This window comes from Macrosteles quadrilineatus, unplaced genomic scaffold (assembly GCF_028750875.1).
Source record: "Macrosteles quadrilineatus isolate MER2022 unplaced genomic scaffold, UCM_ALF_1.0 Scaffold_1__1_contigs__length_201487025, whole genome shotgun sequence".
NCBI lineage: Eukaryota > Metazoa > Arthropoda > Insecta > Hemiptera > Cicadellidae > Macrosteles > Macrosteles quadrilineatus.
In genome coordinates, this window is record NW_026542594.1 from 31,245,690 (window position 1) to 31,268,219 (window position 22,530).

The 22,530-nt window shown below is 38.7% G+C and overlaps 1 protein-coding gene across 3 annotated transcripts in view; it reads left to right on the forward strand.

The window, feature by feature from the left end:
* Positions 1-22,530, forward strand: part of LOC128981962 (uncharacterized) — a 206,328-nt gene that overhangs the window by 156,431 nt on the left and 27,367 nt on the right. For all 3 annotated transcript variants that reach the window (XM_054400977.1, XM_054400972.1, XM_054400987.1), the window contains one exon: positions 21,565-21,783. In XM_054400977.1, the coding sequence (XP_054256952.1) occupies positions 21,565-21,783 (219 nt within the window). The remainder of the gene's footprint in view (positions 1-21,564; positions 21,784-22,530) is intronic.

A 22,530-nucleotide genomic window follows, 5' to 3' on the forward strand; every position in this document is an offset into this window, starting at 1 on the left:
TATTGTCAATAATATGACCTCACAATGGCAGGTACACCTCCTACTGGTTACTGAACCTTCCACATTGTGTTGGCAGCCACATTCAACCGAGTAACATCTGTATCGGTCCTATATGTCTATGTATTGTCAATAATATGACCTCACAATGGCAGGTACACCTCCTACTGGTTACTGAACCTTCCACATTGTGTTGGCAGCCACATTCAACCGAGTAACATCTGTATCGGTCCTATATGTCTATGTATTGTCAAGAATGCGACCTCACAATGGCAGGTACACCTCCTACTGGTTACTGAACCTTCCACATTGTGTTGGCAGCCACATTCAACCGAGTAACATCTGTATCGGTCCTATATGTCTATGTAATGTCAATAATATTACCTCACAATGGCAGGTACACCTCCTACTGGTTACTGAACCTTCCACATTGTGTTGGCAGCCACATGCAACCGAGTAAGGCCGGGGCCACACTCATCTTATCTCGCTGAATTTTTTCTACGGGCGTTACCCGTGGGTTTCAGAGATACATTACGGTATATGGGGCAGGCCACACTAGAGTAAAAACGTCCGTGAACGCGTTTGTCAGTCTCGCTGGTTTTACCAGCGAGACTGACAAACGGAATTGCACGTGTATTCTCTACTAACATCCCACGGGCGTTGCACGTAAAACTAGTCGCGGGGCATTGCGGCTTATGGGAGTGGACACACTCATCCTATCTCGCTGAATTTTTTCCACGGACGTTTCTAGTTTGAACCTGTCTGTTACTGTGCAGTGAGCTTGGAGGGGGGGGGGAGCCGGAACACGGACACGGACGATTTTTATTGCCAGTGTGGCATGCTCTATCAAGCTAGGCGCCCACCGGGCAACTCAGCGGGTGACGCGGCGCGGCGCGGCGCGGCGCGACGCCGTGGAAAAAAGTTGCCACGTATCCGTGCCATGTTATCTTATGGACTGACGCCCACCTAGCAACCCAGCGGGTGGCGCAACGCGGCGCGGAAAAAAAACTTCTTCTCGAATCCGGCAGTGAGAATTCGGTGGAGAATTTCTTCCTCTCGTGTTGCGGCGCCTCCGTTGAGTTGCCTGGTGGGCGCGGGGTAGAGGCACGGAAACGGCGTCTGCCCCTCGTCTGCCGCTCATTCGGGTGTTTTCGGAAAGTATCGTGAGCCCTTCGGGAGTGTTCGGGTCCGAATCGAAGTGCACTGTGCATCCCCTCCAAAAGAATAATTCTCAGCGCTGCCCCGCGCTTCTGCTAGAGTTGCTTGGTGGGCGCGAACCCTGGAGAAGCGGACGGAAGTTTTTCTCCGCGTCGCGCCGTGCCGCGCCGCGCCGCGTCACCCGCTGAGTTGCCCGGTGGGCGCCTAGCTTCAGTCTCACTGGTTTGCCCGAAAAAACCTATCTCGTAAGACGAGTGTGGCCACGATCAAACTGTTTCACGTGCGTCGCTCGTGGAAACGGAAAAAACAGTCTCGCTGGTTAAAAATTACAAGTGTGGCCCCGGCCTAACATCTGTATCGGTCCTATATGTCTATGTATTGTCAATAATAAGACCTCACAATGGCAGGTACACCTCCTACTGGTTACTGAACCTTCCACATTGTGTTGGCAGCCACATGCAACCGAGTAACATCTGTATCGGTCCTATATGTCTATGTATTGTGAAGAATGCGACCTCACAATGGCAGGTACACCTCCTACTGGTTACTGAACCTTCCACATTGTGTTGGCAGCCACATTCAACCGAGTAACATCTGTATCGGTCCTATATGTCTATGTAATGTCAATAATATTACCTCACAATGGCAGGTACACCTCCTACTGGTTACTGAACCTTCCACATTGTGTTGGCAGCCACAAGCAACCAAGTAACATCTGTATCGGTCCTATATGTCTATGTAATGTCAATAATATTACCTCACAATGACAGGTACACCTCCTACTGGTTACTGAACCTTCCACATTGTGTTGGCAGCCACATGCAACCAAGTAACATCTGTATCGGTCCTATATGTCTATGTATTGTCAATAATATGACCTCACAATGGCAGGTACACCTCCTACTGGTTACTGAACCTTCCACATTGTGTTGGCAGCCACATGCAACCGAGTAACATCTGTATCGGTCCTATATGTCTATGTATTGTCAATAATATGACCTCACAATGGCAGGTACACCTCCTACTGGTTACTGAACCTTCCACATTGTGTTGGCAGCCACATGCAACCGAGTAACATCTGTATCGGTCATATATGTCTATGTATTGTCAATAATAACACCTCACAATGGCAAGTACACCTCCTACTGGTAACTGAACCTTCCACATTGTGTTGACAGCTACATGCAACCGAGTAACATCTGTATCGGTCCTATATGTCTATGTATTGTCAATAATAAGACCTCACAATGGCAGGTACACATCCTACTGGTTACTGAACCATCTACATTGTGTTGGCAGCCACATGCAACCGAGTAACATCTGTATCGGTCATATATGTCTATGTATTGTCAATAATAAGACCTCACAATGGCAGGTACACCTCCTACTGGTTACTGAACCTTCCACATTGTGTTGACAGCTACATGAAACCGAGTAACATCTGAATCGGTCCTATATGTCTATGTAATGTCAACAATATTACCTCACAATGGCAGGTACACCTCCTACTGGTTACTGAACCTTCCACATTGAGTTGGCAGCCACATGCAACCGAGTAACATCTGTATCGGTCCTATATGTCTATGTAATGTCAATAATAAGACCTCACAATGGCAGGTACACCTCCTACTGGTTACTGAACCTTCCGCATTGTGTTGGCAGCCACATGCAACCGAGTAACATCTGTATCGGTCCTATATGTCTATGTATTGTCAATAATAAGACCTCACAATGGCAGGTACACCTCCTACTGGTTACTGAACCTTCCACATTGTGTTGGCAGCCACATGCAACCGAGTAACATCTGTATCGGTCCTATATGTCTATGTATTGTCAATAATAAGACCTCACAATGGCAGGTACACATCCTACTGGTTACTGAACCATCTACATTGTGTTGGCAGCCACATGCAACCGAGTAACATCTGTATCGGTCATATATGTCTATGTATTGTCAATAATATGACCTCACAATGGCAGGTACACCTTCTAATGGTTACTGGGTCTTCCACGTTGTATTGGCATCCTCACGGAGAAGATATCTTTATAGATGGTCGGGGTTAGAATATGATCCCACATTGTCAGGTATTCCGGTATATAGTATATTCACTATCATAAAATCTTTGAATAAGAATAATAATCATTTACTTACTTATCGGGAGACCTTCTTCTTTGTCTTTTGTTCCCTAATCGGTTCCATTGCATTGATAACACAATCTATACAATTTACACTTGGGAATCGTGTTAATATCTTAGCCTTGTCATACACTGTTACAGTATTGCCTAGGCGGGTGTTAAGGAGATGTCTCACATGTTCCTGTCACATCTAGGTCGTAGAGGCTCAGCCAACATCGCTAGTCAGCTCTTATGTATGAAGGAAACGTTCAAACACGAGATTTCCTCATGCTGGACGTGTCGAGTCTCACGTTCGTCATTGTCACGACCGCACAATCAACATTAGAAGTCCGCACTCGCCAAGGCCTTGTCTTTGCAGCCTAATGCATAAATTAGAATGGGTTGGTATTCATTAGGCTTCAATTGCGGCCTGTGGACCGTGGGCGCTCGTCGTAATCACAGGCGAGTATTCATTTATCAAAACAAATCTTTGCTCGGTTTCTCTTCGCTGAATGAACCCTCCAATTAGTCGACCTTTTGTCTCTCATAAAGTGGGAGTGGCTTGTAAGAGTCGATTCTGTTTGACAAATAACCATTTTGGACTCCAAGCTTATCAATAGCATAAACGATAGAATCCTAAACACTGCTTTTTAATCTCATGCTACCTAACATTGTCTTTGGATATTCGTAACAAAATGCACATTCAGGTTAAGAATTTTGTAATTTTAGGCGTAACATCATGGAACGATATACATGTTAGTATACGCATGATATTATAGATAAAATCCAAGGATCAAGTACCACTGTAAAAATTGCCTTCGGAAGTATAAAAACGTCTCTTGAAGGAAAAAGGCTACATGAATTATGAAACACCTCGTATTAGGAATATTTAATGACCTTATAACGGATGGAACTGTATTAAACTATTACAAAACGTGTACATGCTTATGACTTCATAAAGCCATCCTAAGTAGGATTTATTATCTGACCAACTTTCAATTGACTTTATAAATTGGTGGTTTGGCGTATCTGGTCGTCGTTTGGTTAAAGAGTGATTCTTGTTTACACACTGGATCCAATAATATGCAGTCTTCCACTAACAAAAAGACTGTATGCTCATTATAATGTCGTAGGTAGGAGAGTAAGTATTTCTACGATAGTAAATCGTGTTCCTATCAGATATCGTGGGTCGGCTGTACTTTCCCTTACATGTTCCACGGTACAAGTACATCATTGCTTTCTCTGGACTCCAACAAGGGTCGTGTCTTGTTCCCGGATTTTCCCGCGTATGGACGGAGCCGCGGGAAATCAGGAGTCAAATGTCAAAGGCTGTTTTCAGTTTGCAGTCTGAGGCATGAAGTATCTGCAGTAAAGTGTGCAACTATGGCCAACTCCAAAGCCGGCGTGGTATTAACTTATAAGTATGAGGTGAATGTTAAGCAGCTCAACCACTTTGCTCAGCGACGTATTACTCATAATGATAAGCCTTTATGACAGCACGATTTGTCAAGGACACCATTTTTGGAAGATCCTGGACAACTTGATTCGTTGCCTTGTTTTCTGCAAGCTGCTAAACCTGTATTGCGGCATAGGAAAGATGAGTGCTCTTGCTTACAAAACAGGGTTTGCAAGTTTCGTTCTTACATTTAGTCCAACTTCCTTACCATTCGAATGCAATGCATCATGTAATGTATTAAAGTACGAAGCCTTTAATATATTTTGGTATTATATCAACACCAAATAAAAGTTTTTGATGGATACTGGCACCAACAAATAGTATGACTAGGGCTTTTCCTGGAGGGACATCTCCAATTTAAAGACACTTTTCATAGCCTAAGTGACATGTCATTTTTACTTTATTGATAGACTCTGGACCCCTGGGTATTATCACACAGCAAGAGTCAATTGGTGTTTGGTGTGAATTCACTAATAGTCGCTCCTCGTACTACTGTAATACGATTCTAGATTTTGTTTAACCCTGTGTGCTTGGAGCATATTTAATTAACGGGTGTAATTCAAGAGTTCAAATCATTCTCGTCATGTTTCCAAAATATTTGTTTGCAGACCAACAGCGGTACGTCTATCTCAGGCAAGGAAAAGGATACACAATTTTCTAGATAGATACACAGTGATTTCTATGGAATCGTACAAACATGTACCTCGGGATTTGAACCTAAAGTTGAACCACTATAGGATTAAATTCATATTCTCATCTAAACTAATTTATATAATCTTCCAATGCACATTTATCTTGCGATAATACTTGTAGTAGACATTTTTACATTTTAAAAGTAATAAAGCATATTGCCATGTTTATGTATGTTGGCTATTATCAACAAAACACGTGGTCTACAACAAGTTCTAACAAGTTAAAACAACGCATTCTATATTTCCTAGCCTATTGTAAACTTGAAATATTTTCACTATAGTAGGCCTATTGTGTTGGCAACACACTTGATTGTCATATTGTATTGTTCAGCATGTTGGCAACGACATGGCAAAGTAATTAATTATAACTCCCATAAATTATAAATATAAAATGTATGATTGCCAAGTATTTTTTATGTTATAAGGTATTAAAGGTATTACTATTATGTTATTATTATTATTATTAATATGCCTATAGTATTTTTTTTGCGTTTTTGTTTTACAAGAAAATGCATAATTCAAATAACAGTGTCTTAAAAGGGAGATTGCATAATGCATAATCAAAAACTGCCTAATATTTGTATAACACCAAATATTAGATGATAACTACCTTAAAGCCTATCATTACGAGCCATAAACGCCCGAAACGCATGGAATCTACTTCTGGCAATGTTTTGAGATAGTTGAATGTGGAACATTTCCTTGAAAACAATGCTTTTTATTTGTTAAATGTACAAAATGTAAGAAAACAGACCTTATAAGGTATGGTGAAAACTATTCGTGAAAGTCTCTCAAAGCAAGCAAGTCTTAAAACAATACATCTGTTAATTATATGGATCCATGCAGGATTATTTGTGCCTGAATTGCCAAATCTCGCCAAGATTGAGAAAATTTCGACTAGTCGGGTTAAAACAGAACTGTGGGTTCAGCAGATTACATTACCAAGCAAACATAGAAAGGATACCGATTCAAAGGATATGTATGTAATGTCCATATATTTACTAATGAAACTTGTCATAGATGTTTATAGTTATGAGACTAACTGATGAGTTAAATTGATGAAATAGTTGTACTATATACAAAAACATTGTTTTAATTTATTTCTTTATTAAAATCGTAATCGCTCCACTCAACTGGCTTTCACTGCCATGAAAGCAATCCTAGTAGTGTTAAGTAACAATGTAATCCAATCAGCTGATAAAACTGCTACTGATTAAAACTTTTCTAACTACTCTTTTACGTGGTGTGTTTAGAAAACCTTGACGTTAGATGGAAAGAGAATGGGACAATAGGAACGTTTTTAAGCTTTTTTATTAACACCCTGCATATACTATACTCAGAAGCAAAAAGAATGTCCACTAATATTTACGGTTGGAAAGCATTGGGCGTCTTTTGGACAATTTTCACGTCCAATTTGGGACAAACCTTGACAGTAATTATTCTTGAAACAGAATACCGGTACTATAATTTACCATGTGACAAAATCAGTATATTTCTCCCCACAATTACCGTTTCCTTTTCCGTGAGTTCCCAGAAAGTCGGAGAGTTTCCTCATTGCCCTGGTATTGAGGCCTGCGTGTGCTGAAGATGAGAACTGAGAACCAATCATAAGTCTGTGTTCCGGCGGCGCGGCGTCCTGACCCGGACAACCATTTCTCGGAAACACACAAATAACCTGGTTAAAAATATTTTACGTGAGAAACCCCCTCTGAGATACTGTAATTATTGTCTTTTCTCCGTTTCTCATCTGCGAAGTGCAATTTTGTGGAAATGTTTTTGTAAAATAGCTTTTTTCGTAAACAGTAGTGTCAAAGATGAACTGATGTTTGAAAACACATTTTTTGTAATTAAAATTAGATAAAAGTGAAATGTATTGTTTATGACAAAAAGTTTAATTTTGGAAGACATTTCAGAACCAAGTTTACGTAGGGCTAATGGAATCATGTCCAAATTGTATTTGAACTTGAGTTCTATATTTATATTGTTGTACAACATAACACCAACATTCATGCTATTCTAATATTATTACTTAACTACAACGACAGTGCATGTCAAATGGCATATCACAGATTTACTCATCATGTAGGACTGACATTCTCTTTAGATTCTGAAAAAAAAACAGATTTTTTTCCTTTTATGCAATCCAAGGTCATGTTCATGTCAAGGTCAGTGAAGTTCACAACCCCGACCGCCGAAACCAGTGTCGATGTTATCTCAAGACACTTCTCATAAAATTGTCCCCTGTCAGAGTTCGCAGTTGCAGACTATCAGATCGGAGACTCGGGTGGTGGGTCGGACCTAGGAGGATTTCTGGGCCATACTCAAATCTGCTTGTATTCTCACTATAAAGATATGCATTAACATTTACAATTCCGGTTGTTCATTGGCAGGAATTAACAGTCCATATTTAATCTGGCAACAGCAACTCCATGACGGTTTAGCATGTTTTCTGGTAGGCTATCCGGTAAAGATAGCGTTGTAGGCAATCAACATCCAAGAAAACTAACAAATTAACGTAGATTACGCATTGATTGGTATAACTCGTGAACGGGATCTTCAGGAGCTAGATAACTGACCGTTTGTTTGATTTTGGCGCTTTCTTACACATTCCTGAAGCAATTTTCTTCTCTAGAAGACAGCAATGAGTGAGTCGTGCGCGCTGGAGGGAAGTCTGTGTTCACACTGCGGTGGCCGGCGCACCGCCGCGCCGTCCTGAAAGCAACAGTGATTGCACGACATGCTGTTGTAAATCTGCAGTCTAATCGAATTTAAGATGCAATCAGATGGAGCCTGGAGCAGTAGTGTACAGGAACTGGATTTGGTACGATAGTAGGGACTTGGATAGTCCAGGTAGTTGACCTCTGTGGCAGAACTCTGGCGACAGAGTCAGCTAAAATATATGATGTATCTTTCTCTTGACATTTGTTTTGAGTGACGTGGATCTGGAACTGAGTTTGGATTGTTGATAGTAGAAAATGATAGTGATTTTGATTTAGGAACCATATCGCGGTAAGCCGTGGCATACATGACACGTCGTAACTAAGGCCAAAACACTGAAGAGTTTTAACTGTCAAATAGAAATTGTCAAATTACATAAATTGTCGATAGTATTAAACGTTTTCACTCCATACTGTAATCAATTTTTCACTATTAATGAAGCAGATTTTATTGCTTGAAAACTTTTTTACAAAATCACCTTGTGGAAATCACCTACATGAAATATAACTTGTTAATACCGAAAAATGTATTTCACGGAAATACGGTATACATAGTCAAGTGCTAGGATGGCAGAATGGGAGTTATTAACATGATAGATATTACAATAATACATCTGGAAAAAAAATTTAAGACTAAATAAATAAAATGTTTATTGAAATACAGTACTTGTAATAATTTAACTTTAGAACGTCTGCACATGATTTTCTAGGCTTAAAATACTTAGGTGTAGTTGATTTAGAAGCAATAGTTTCTAAACCGATGGATTGCGGTATAATCAGTCAACGAGGATATTGACACAGGGATTTGAACTGCAATTCCTCCTCTGTGCATGTCCTTGACTCGTGCACATGTTTCAACATAGCAGATGACGAAGAGCAAGGGATGGACACCGGGGTGCGGTACAGACCACAGCAGATGACGAAGAGCAAGGGATGGACACTGGGATGCGGTACAGACCATAGCAGATGACGAAGAGCAAGGGATGGACACCGGGGTGCGGTACAGACCACAGCAGATGACGAAGAGCAAGGGATGGACACCGGGATGCGGTACAGACCATAGCAGATGACGAAGAGCAAGGGATGGACACCGGGGTGCGGTACAGACCATAGCAGATGACGAAGAGCAAGGAATGGACACCGGGGTGCGGTACAGACCATAGCAGATGACGAAGAGCAAGGAATGGACACCGGGGTGCGGTACAGACCATAGCAGATGACGAAGAGCAAGGAATGGACACCGGGATGCGGTACAGACCATAGCAGATGACGAAGAGCAAGGGATGGACACCGGGGTGCGGTACAGACCATAGCAGATGACGAAGAGCAAGGAATGGACACCGGGGTGCGGTACAGACCATAGCAGATGACGAAGAGCAAGGGATGGACACCGGGATGCGGTACAGACCACAGCAGATGACGAAGAGCAAGGGATGGACACTGGGATGCGGTACAGACCATAGCAGATGACGAAGAGCAAGGGATGGACACCGGGGTGCGGTACAGACCATAGCAGATGACGAAGAGCAAGGAATGGACACCGGGGTGCGGTACAGACCATAGCAGATGACGAAGAGCAAGGAATGGACACCGGGATGCGGTACAGACCATAGCAGATGACGAAGAGCAAGGGATGGACACCGGGGTGCGGTACAGACCACGGTCACGCGGAAGTTGATTGTGATTGCTTTCTCAGCTTGAGGCCGTCATGACGCCTAGCCGAGTCTTCGCAGACATTACGTCTATTTAATTAATGAGCGTCGTTAGATTTTACGACCAGCGAACGTGATATCGCCCGAAATATGCTCGCAAGGCACGACGCGTTGATGTTGAATTTGTGAGCGATTTGAAATGCTGATTTGTGCCCATTGTTTTGTTAGAAACCCTCACAGTCAGTAAATATTTAATTCATATATAACTAACTTCTAAGTGAATATGTTCATCAGAAGGTTTCTAGTTCGACCATGATAAAACTTAGAAGCTACTTGATGATTTGAAACTGGACCGAGTTGTAATTGTTGATCGATGACTATTAATAAATGGTCCTGACTAAGGAACTATTTGTCAGCAACAAGCTTTCATCCTAGCCATTCAACACTCTATGCTTTAGTCTTCTTCGCTTTAAAATACACCCCTCGGCATCATATAACTCTAATCTAATGTAAACCTCTGTTAGTAATTAATTTATCCATGCACATCTATCTATCTATCAATATATACTGTATATAACTAGCTGTGTGCCCGTTCTACGCACGGGGATCTTATAGTAGTCAGTTGAAACCTGACATCATCTCCTAAATTATGAAGACCAGCAGTTGGTTTGCATATTTTCAGATGTGCTGGCAAAACTATTACATATAAACCTAATATAATTACATATAAAGAAAAAGCGAAACTTATACAGTAAGACATCAGTTAAATTGAATACTACTGTAATAAATAAGGTGCAACACTAACGATAACTAATTTGTAAATAGTGATGTGTTGGTACGTAAAAATTATTCTTGTTGATACCACCGGTTCTAAGGAAAAATCAGTACCAAAAACCAACTTTTACAGTTAAGAACTATGGTACATCCGACCAATTAAATGCGTTAATCCAGTTCCGAGGCTATTGATCTCTCTTGGTTTTGGATTTTCTGACAAAAAGTTATCGAAAATCAAAGTTATTTCCCATTAATTGAATTATTAGTAAACAACTTTTAATATAAACATTTTGGTGACAGTTTGAACAAAACAACCTCATCCAAACAGCTTTTTGTTATTTAAAAGATCGCGTATTCTCTAAACTATGTTTCGTTTATGTAAGAAGGAAATGTGAAAGAAATCACACAATGTTGTGTTTTTTAACGTTTTTAATTTGATTTCCTAAGTAGGTAGGCCATGTATTGTAGGGGAAAGTGCCGGTATCAAGGATCGTCGTCGAATAGGTTGTCATGAATAATTGGGTAGGCCTACGTACCCAAGATACAGTCTATGGGCCTATTGGCTGTATGGTCCAGTGATTGCATCACATAGCGGTGAGTAGAAACCGAAAGTGACACATTGGAAAAGCGAGTTTATTAGCATCATCCGTAAACCGGCAAACCTCTGTTACAATCACCCACTGCAGTTATTATTTTTCACTTTACACTTCACACAACCGCCATTGAAACGCCGTCAATGAGTGAAAACCTTGTTAGTAAGCTATTGGCGACGATGATTTTATAAATGTAAGTTCCCAGCCCTATACAACACAGATTCAAGGTCTTTTTCCTGGTTATTAAAACTTCAGAACAATTTTATACACAAAGAATCTCTAATTTCATTTACTGTTACAATACCCATTATTGAACTTTCGATTAATTATATCCTTTATGTAAGGAAAATTTTTTTTAATCTCACTTGGTTTGGATTTTGCTTTCAAAACGTTATTGGAAATGTTTGCGGTATTTGTAAACAACATTTAGTGTAAACGTATCAGTGACAGCTAGAAAAAATAATCTTGATCCGAACAGCTGTTCGTTATTTCATAGATGATTATGTAATGGACACTGGGAGAAAACTTGACAAAGATCACACGAAATCGGGTTTTTAAACATCCGTCATTTTATTTAAAAAATAGTGAGGTCATATTTTAATGACTAAAGACAATCTCGCCAATCCAGTGAATAAATTAAAATGATTTGGATCTTGATAGATACTCTCGTTTATCAGGAGAAGGCCGCGTAAAATGCCTCTTGGGCCGTAACATGGCCGTAACAGTCAGACCGACAGACAGAAATAGATATGAGACTCGTTTCGGCTTCTTTAATGTATAAAACGGAAAAATAATCTAAAGATTTATAATTTTGAGCAATGTACAGACAAAACTCTAATTTTATTTATATAGATACGCTAAGCCTATTTTTGTGAACAGAATTACTTCCTCATTTTTAAACCGATTTTGATGATTAATGTGTCAAAATAATGGCCCTGATCTTGCAAAGTGGTTTTCGTTTTTTTTTTTTTTATTTTTATTAGTTTGGTCTTGATCTTCCATCAAAGTTGAGTTTTCTCCCATAAAGTTAACATGGAGGAATCTTTTTATTCAATTTCAAACTTTGTCTCCACTAATTTGAGAGAACAGCTGTGCTTAAAAGTTTAGTAGAGGTGTCTAAAGAAAGGTCTTGGTCTGTAGATGAGCCATCAAAAGAAAAACGAAGTAACGCTTGGGGCTCTGCCCCAGTGACCTCTAAAGTTCCCTCTCCAGATTTGTTTACATTATTGTCATATGGATAATTTTTCACTACTTATTAGTTAAACAGCTGTTGGAGTTGCTGATTTAGTCAAAAAGAAATATTTCCCATGATATTTTCTGATTTTAAAATTAATTTTCTCCTGCATCATGTCATGTTTTTGTAATTGCCTTTTTGACCAATTTTGCATTTTACCTATTATCATAATATTCAAGACAGATCAAACTCGATACTAGAACTAGAATAATAACTATCCTTAGAAAATTATGTAATACTACAAAAAAGTGCAGGCCAGAGCCATTTTAATGCGCTTGGATTGTGACATTTATAATTTGGCTTATATTTCTCTTAACCAACAGATTATTCATCTGCATAAGTTCATTGCGCTCTTATCGTGTCTAATAACATCCAAACACAGAAACCCTGCCTAAAATAGTACCTATTTTGATAGATGATTAGCAGTGGCCTATTACGGACCGTAGCCCACTTGCGCGTGAGATTTTTTAAAACAACACTATACACTTCAACTGTAAAAAATGACACAAAGAGTAATTGCTATTTAAGCAGCTACTGTCATGACAGAAATAGAAAGGTCATGTTCCTTTTAAAATAGGTCTCATCATCCTTTGTAAGATACGTTGATTAACAACAATGCATGTAAACGTCGCTAATTATGTAGGCAAACAGCCAATTTATAGTATTTTTTTTTTTGAAATGCAGCATTGCTATGTCATTTGCATTATTTGTTGACAATGAAGCCGCACGACCTTATGAACGAAGCCCCTAACGGTTAAAGAATAAAAAACAGCTTCACTGCAAGTATATTTCACTACATCCAACTTTCCGAAGAGAGATTATATTGACAACTTTATGTTATTGATAAGGCTGAGACAACTGATATCCGCATGCCAAGTAAGTTCAGCTTTAACAGTAACCCCACGACCAATTAATTTCTCAAAACTATGCTAGAGGGTTATTCATTGGCACAGATTTACAATATGATGACCGACGTGACGAAGGAAAAAAAACTTATACGGCTTAATGGTGGACCTCCCTTTGAAGCAAGAACGTGCCTTCTCGACAATCATATTTTTTCTTCAATTAAAGCCTGGATTTAATCTGCATTACGCTGATGAAATCACGGAAGTGTTTACCACAAAAGATCGACCAATACGATTTTAATACTATTTAAAGGTTCTGCAAATGCAAATTCGTCATTATTTTAATCTTATCGTATGTCGTGAGTTAGGTTGTTGTGTCCACCACGTTCAGGACGTATTCATTTCCCAGTTGCACAATCTGACCTCACATCCAGCTGTCAAACTTCATGGTCCTGTCCTGAGAACTTTCTTCACTACGGTCATTGTGAGTTTGAGACCCTAATCACCACAATCACCGCACAGTGATGTCGCAACACTCGCTGTGTGCTGTGTGCTGTGTGCTGTGTGACTAAGTAGATGTCTCCCTCGGCGACAGACTTTCACCCTCCTAGAGTCCTGGACACCACTTCCTCGTGGCGATGTCAACGTCGTAACTGGAGGTGTATGGAGTCTGACGCTAGAGTCATCCGCTAACTGACAGGTGCGAATATTGCGTTATCGGCCATCCATCATTGATAACTTAGAGTATATGTTCTTCTGCTGTAGCTGATTGTTTCAATTAATTATAAGACAACCACCGAACTTGGAATAGTGCAATATTTTAGAATAAAATCACTAACAATTGGATATAGTTTATTTATTACAGATTTTTACAGGTGGATACAGGTTTATATATATTAAATGTAACTTTAAAGTTATTAGGCTCACTAGAACCTTGGCAAAACCGTTACTAACAGAATGAATGTCAAAAGAAGCTAGGGTACTGTATTACGTTTTTTCAACTTGTTTTATGTATTACCATCTATGTGCCTTTGTCTATATCGCACACGGCACTTGAGGTGAAAAGGTTCCTATACTTGGTACACATTGACAAATGTACGTGATGTTTATGTAGGAAGGATGTTTTTCATTTAAGTTTTCCTCTATCTCTCACAGTTCAGTCAGTAGTTCGTTTAAATTCAACTTTTTCGTGTTTACTCATTTATTACTCCTCCGTTATATAACTATAATGAATTTTCTATACCTTAAAGTATTATATTGCCTGTGTTATACCTGTATTATTCTATACTGTTTTAGTGCTTTGTGTCTAGCGACGTACGTATTCCATCGTAAGAGAGACACAGCAAATAGTATATCATATCCTTTTGCGTATACGCTAAAGATTTGAGTTAAATGTGTTCAGTCAAGGAATATTTAGGACAAGTAACCCACCCTTGACATGAGAGCTTACCTTAGGTTGATTTTATGCCATTTCAATTTTATTTTAATTCCCAAATGTTGCGCCGACGGCTATTATTAATTGACAAAATAGTCTTACATTACGTTATATTCTTGTGCTATAACTAACAAACGGACACTTCCCATTACAGCTCGTTAACTGAAGCAGTTATAGTTGATATCTTGGGATAAACACGTATGACAAGTGGCATCTCATCATTGTGACCTAGAGTCCTCCTAGATTAATTATATTGGCGAGAATCGGGTCAACATTTGAATATTAGATAGAAGACGAGACACTGAAACATCACCATCATCCTAACCACTGAGGGCCAGAACACTTATGTTACAATATATAGGTCGGACCTGTTCAGTTGGTTAAAATAAAAATTCAAAACTCAAATTAAAATATATTAAAATATTTATATATATATATGAATATTTTTGGTAATACAACAGCTTGGCCTCTTCAAGTTTACAAAACTTGTCGGCGAGGTCCAATTTGATACACAAAAAGTAACAAACAAAATTTACATTTTTTTGTGTTCTTTACTAAAATGTATATAGCACTACTAATTCCATGGTGGTTTGTGGCAAGCACCTGTCTATACAGAATACTTGGCAGCAAAAATAAAAAATTCTAAATGTAGTTTGAAAAATTGCTGTTTAATGTACTATTTGAGTTATAATCAATGCATTAATTCCGTTGTCTTTGTTTTCCTGGTTAACAAGACCAGAAGTTTCTAATTATTGTAGAGGCAGTGTCTAACTGGAGAAAAAAAGTAGAATCGTTTGCGTTTGTTTGTGTCTTGTTTCCTACTCGTTTGTTGAATTGAAACATAACCTATTATTACTAAGAAAAGTTATGCCCATGCATGCAATTACACAAAGCAGAGAAAATAAAAACTGAAAAGCTTGAGAAGCTTTCTTTGATCTTTTCTTCCCTAAAAGATGTCCATTGTACTGTGTTCTTAATGTGGTGGGTTTTGTGTGGGTTTGTAAAACGTGTATTTAACAGTGTTGTGATTGTGTGTCCTAACAAAGCTGTAACCTAATCATCAATCATTTTAGCCTCTGGATTACTTATATATAATCGATTGATTATGTAAAGTCTTACCTTAGCAATCCTTATTATGGTTATCCGACACGACGGTTTATATTAATTTCGGACCCGTAGGTCCATCTTCAGTCGGAAGTCTAGTGAGACCAAATTCTTATAATGGGATCCACCCGATGGGTTTCGTAGAAATTATGTTCACATTAAACACGATACACATTACAGTTCACATAAATAATATACATAGGTTAGGGGTAAAAACCATGGTTTACAAAAAGTTTTCACTACCTCGACGAAGATCATAGCCATGTATCTAAGTTGTTTTCATTTATGTCTTTGTAAATATGTGTTCAATGTTTGTACAAATTATACCAAATCGAAAATATCTCAAGTAAGGGATGGCAAACAAGAAGTTTAGCTATCCTATGAGACAAAGGACTGACGATAACGTTTCGACGTAGAAACCTAGGTCTCCACTATAAAAATAAATTGGATCGTAAGGTAAGCCTTAGATTTAATTATGTTCAATAACGATGCAGAGGCTATGTCTCCTTATAATGGATCATAAATTTTGCTATTGTAAACTGTACAGCTTCTATTATGGCATTCAAAAGCATCATACTGCACTATTTGATGTTTGTAATACAATTAGGTAAGCTTTTCGTTATTTAGAACCTACAGTATTATGTTCTTTTTTTCAACGGAAAGTATGAATTGTCATTTGAAAAATGTATTATCCCTCAATAATATGCTGCCTTTGCGATTCCGATCGCCGTACAATACAATTGAGCAGACACCAATCATAACAAGACCAATCAAACATGAAACCCGTTACTCCTTACGTAAACTGTCGGAATAAGCATGAAGAAAGGAAATTAAATTAGGCTACACAAAGCAAGGCAATCATCCACGGTCAAATTGGCAACGATTGTGATTGTAAAGGGCATTCTTGACCTCAAGCGCCAATAGCAACACCACCTGCTCTGTAGCTGATGGCGGGAAATATGACGAAATTCGCGCCAAGGCGGGGTGAAATCGATTGTGGTGCGATCTAGTGAGCCGCGGGCCGGCGAAAGTACAAACTGTCATCAGGAATGTTTATCGTGTTACTACTAGAGGGTGTGGCTGACGGGCTTACATAACGTCCTGGTATTTGGTTAAACATGTCGAGCGCATGCGGGGTGGTTGCTAAACAGTAGATCATGTTCGGGGAAAACGTGATAATAGCACAACCAGTTGTTACAAGTAGAGTAGGGCTAAACATGTGATCGTTGGGCTAAACAATCGCTAAAGAGAACTTATTCTAGAATCTAGGTCAATGCACTGAGATGACATTTATTTTCCATAAATGACTGTGCTACGGAAGATGTAAATATTTTATTGCTTTTACAAAACATTCAACAAGTGGCACTGACTGACTATGCCTTGTCATCCCACTCCAAGCATAACCTTGAAATTAAAATATGCTAATCCATCAAGCAAAGCCCTCTGTTTTGGGGATATGAAACATTACTATGGGCTTGTTGGAATGCTGTTGACTCAAAACCATTTGCATGAGGACGCTTGACAGTGCCTTTCTTCCCTTCTTCCTTTTTAGAGTTTGGCAAGTCAAGTCAGCATGTGTTTACTGTTTATGACATACACATAGTCTACCGGCGCGGCGCGGCGTCGCTACTGCAGTGTTGTAATGTAAGACTTTATTGTCTATTGTTGAATGGAAACATTGTCTTTTCACCTTGATAATATCTTGATTACGATTCTTATCAACGTTGCTGATTATACAAAGGCCAGTACCTAGTAAACAACCTTTTGATAGGGCAGCAAAGCATTATATATGTGTAGTTATATTTCTGAGATTCTCTGGTTCACTGGTTTTTATCAAAAATATACGTCACCGGTTTTGATAATAAGGTCTGCTTTGATTTTAATACATAAAGTGAACTAACTTTCTTGTTACGATCATTATGTAGTGTGTATTTAAAATTTTGATAATATTATATTTAATTTTATCAATTAGTAAAAGGTTAAATTACCTGTGTCCGCCGATCGAATCTGGTGTATCCTTTTACAGGAGATGCATTTCGGCAAAATTATATCGCCATCGTGAGTCCTAATATAAGATATTGAACTTCCCTATTAGGTGCGTCTTGAAGTTTTGTAGACACATACACGATAGTTACACTTACACATTGACAAATAAACGGTGGGCTTACTTTTATTTTTATTAGGGACATGTAGACGCGCGTCGGTCGTGTGTCGAGTCTCGACTATGTTTATGAACTCAGTTTACGACTGATGTTTATACATTAACATTTCTTAAATTTACTATTTTTAAGATTCATTATCTAAAATGAAACCATTACGGAATTCTGTTTGTAAATTCACACTGTCGAGGAACTTTCCTGTAACGTATTTCAATTTCTCCTTCCTTCCGTGAAACATAACACTTATCATTGCATTTTACGGTTTAACAGGTTTCTTCATTCTTATGCAGAATCCTCTTTTCTTGTTGGTCGTTTGCATTCACGATTTGCATTTAAATCCCTCTTGGAGGAACTCTTCCTTATATATACTTGTACCTAATAAAACCTTTTTCAAATCTAGCTGCTTATTTAGCCAGGACTATTTTCAATAATAAGCACAATGGACAACGAACCGGCAACCTTTTGACTGACAGGTACGGTCACTATATCATTTCAGCTACCCAACTAATCAGGATATCTGAGCGAAGGATTGAATTTAGTATCCACAAAGCAACCTAACATGTCTGTAGTGAAGAACTACCATGATCATGATATCCCGGGGTTGAGGGGTGGATATCTCAGTGAAGGATAGTATTTATTATCCACAAAGCAACCTAGTATGTCTGTAGTGAATAACAACCATGAGCATGATATCCCGGGGTTGAGGGTTGGATATCTCAGTGAAGGATAGTATTTATTATCCACAAAGCAACCTAGTATGTCTACAGTGAATAACAATCATGATCATGATATCCCGGGGTTGAGGGTTGGATATCTCAGTGAAGGATAGTATTTATTATCCACAAAGCAACCTAGCATGTCTGTAGTGAAGAACAACCACGATCATGATATCCCGGGGTTGAGGGTTGGATATCTCAGTGAAGGATAGTATTTATTATCCACAAAGCAACCTAACATGTCTGCAGTGAATAACAACCATGATCATGATATCCCGGGGTTGAGGGTTGGATATCTCAGTGAAGGATAGTATTTATTATCCACAAAGCAACCTAGTATGTCTGCAGTGAATAACAACCATGATCATGATATCCCGGGGTTGAGGGTTGGATATCTCAGTGAAGGATAGTATTTATTATCCACAAAGCAACCTATTATGTCTGCAGTGAATAACAACCATGATCATGATATCCCGGGGTTGAGGGTTGGATATCTCAGTGAAGGATAGTATTTATTATCCACAAAGCAACCTGTATGTCTGCAGTGAATAACAACCATGATCATGATATCCCGGGGTTGAGGGTTGGATATCTCAGTGAAGGATAGTATCTAGTATCCACAAAGCAACCTAGCATGTCTGTAGTGAAGAACAACCATGATCATGATATCCCGGGGTTGAGGGTTGGATATCTCAGTGAAGGATAGTATCTAGTATCCACAAAGCAACCTAGCATGTCTGTAGTGAAGAACAACCATGATCATGATATCCCGGGGTTGAGGGTTGGATATCTCAGTGAAGGATAGTATCTAGTATCCAGTCACGAGCGCGGAACGTGTGAGCGCAACCACTAATTCACCGTTTGACTCGAATTCCACGGACAGATAGAATCTGCTGATCTCGGATGTGTACGGCTCATTAGATATGTCTCTACTCTATGTTAATGACCGCTTCCTAGGATCCCAAGTCCTTGTTAGTCGCCGGTCTTCGCGTTATATGTGGGTTGCACGATGGTATCGGAGCAATAATTAAATTTTATCAACTCAGCGACATGACAGGTTGCGTTCTAGGATAGACAGTACAGACGTGTCGGCTTGTGTTGTGTTGATTCGTTATATTTATTATTATACATATGAATCTGCTAAAAACAAAACAAACTATTTATTCGTTCACTTGGTACATAAATGTTTCATTGTATTATGAACGTATGTCAAGGTCATTAACATTTTCATTACCACAATATGTATATCTTATCTTAAAATGTCATATCGTGTTTTTTGTGATTTTTAATTAATCCAATCTATAGTTCTTCACACAAAATAATGTCATTTAAGTGAGAATGTACTACTCGGTTTATTGTAGTTTTAATTTCAGATGAAGTAAATAAATTTAACTCAAAAATGGCAATCAAAATGTACAGAAAGCTCCATATAGGAATTTACATTAGTAAAACTGGTGAAAGGGCGTTTGAGGATGCGGGAGCGGGGAATTAAGCTGTTGAGAGGTAAGATATGCGGAGTGCGGCGTGCGGGAGGGTCGGAAGGTCAAGGAAAGTGGCCAGGGTGAGAAAGTGTGGACTTTCTGCACCAGTGGAGCTGAGGACCATGTCAGTTGTGCCGGTGCGTTGTGTGTTGACCGTGGTGGTGTACCATGAACTGGGACTTGCTGTTCTGCATCCTCTACTACGATCAACTCAGGAGCGTAAGTCATGGGATAACATCGCTGTTGCCGTTACTTAATTGCTTTAAAAACTGTTTTTGGTGAGGATAATTTCATCATTGTTATCCTAGGACTTATCGGAATTCGTTAGATAACCTCTTTAAAGAGTTAAAGAGATCCCGGATCGGTACATAATATGTTTATTGTACTAACAATATTGTTTGTTTGGATGCAATTAATTTAACAGGTCGGTTTTCTGAAAATAATAATTTTAAAGACTGCAAAAACAGTGTAAACAAGTGATTTATATTGTATCTATGCTCATTCAATTCTTCAAAGTCCAGGGGGATTCGCCACTGAAAATAGGTAAAAATCATGACAAATTGTAAAAATATTTTTTTACATTTCTTTGTACATTGGACCCTATTACATCCAAAAAGTATGATATAATCCATGTATGAATGTTATTATATGTTATAACCAAGGGGTTTCGCTCTTTACGATAGCTACAAGGTCATAGGACACCTTATTCAAACGCGGTTATCAGCAACATTGAAATTTCACGTTTTTCAATACAAAATTTGATATATCTTGAGAGCCACAAAAGGTACATTGTTGAAATTTTTACTACTTATTCTAGACAGTATTAGGAAAATATTTTGGTAGAATTAGGTATCTAAGTTAATTAGGTACTGAACAATAACGTTTTTTTCAAACTACTTCTTTTTTTTTAAGAAAAATTATATTTAATGTGTCACAGCAAAAAAAGTATCTGAGATATTATTATGAATCTACCTAAATTTTAAGTTAAGATAACTGTCTTTAAAAAAACACCAAATTTATCAAAATCCATAAAGAACTCTCTTCAGAATATCGATTTTTAAAACCCCTTACAAATTGATCGAAAAACCTCTATTTTATTTTTTTACCGCCTATAATTTATATTTAGAAGTAAATCAAAATTTTTCCATTTTTTGTTAAACTATACCCTACTAGAAAAAAATAGTTTAACGACTTTCCTCATTAAATAAAAAAATGCACCCTTTTCAGTGGCGAATCCCCTTAATAACAGTCTTTTAATGATGATTTGAACCTTGATCTTGGACATACAACATCCTCATTTCATATAGTTCATAATATACAGTTACAGCTCTTGTTGTCTTCCTTGAACACGTGTAAACCTTTCTCCTTGTTTCCATCTTGTAGTTCACACACTGGTATTACAACTTCTTGTAACCGTGAATATTGTCCTGTTGCAGCAATACCTGTCGGCTATCCAACGACAGAGCCAGGAGGGCGTAGACCTGAGAGTCGCTCTCGTCGGTCAAGAGGTGGCGAGGCCTCACGAGGGACGTATAGTCCATCAGAGCTGCAAGACCAAGAAGGTTGTAGACACTGATGACAGAAGACACCTCAGCGAGCTCCAGGCTGATGGGAGAGTAGTCACTGAGACCAAGAGGACCACAGAGCACGAAGAGGTAGTAAACTCCAACTACCACACTCCAGTGACCAGTGCTTTAACTATTGACTATTGGATACTGAAGTAGACATCCCATCTATATGGACCATCTGTTGCCATTTTGTTATCAAAAAAGAACGTTGTTGAGCGAGCCCGTCACAGAATGCGCCAGTGTCTAAAATTCTATTTTTGACCTTATTTTGTGTTTCAGACCAAACTGAAGGGTCATAACAGTTGCTAAAGCTCTCAACAAGTAATGCCATTACAGTGCTTTAATGGTAAAAAGTTTTATTCAAAAATCAGTAATTTAGATTAGCGCAATCGGTCAGTGGCTCACATAAACTACGATACTATTTTGATAAAAAAAAACTGGCGACAAATTTAACATGGGCATGGAGTGCCTTGTTGTATCAATAGTCAACGTTTTAACTTATAACTATTATAACTTGTTTCAACCAAGTAATTCGTAAAACGTGGTAAATGTGGCTGAAAGTACTAAATCAACTACTGTATTTAATATTTATGTTTTCCAATACATATACATAATTTAACATTTATTTTCGAAAACTACATAGGGAAAGAGTAGTTTTCAACCCTAGGAACGAAAGTGGCTCTTTTTGGTAAGCAATCGTGTTTTACAAGTGATGCACCGCCTAGCTTGGAAATACGATTACGTAAAAAAATACTTTTGCTCCGTGTGGTGAACAACTATTTTCATCATACTGTGGAAATAACCTAATCGTTACAAAATTAGACCCAATAATTT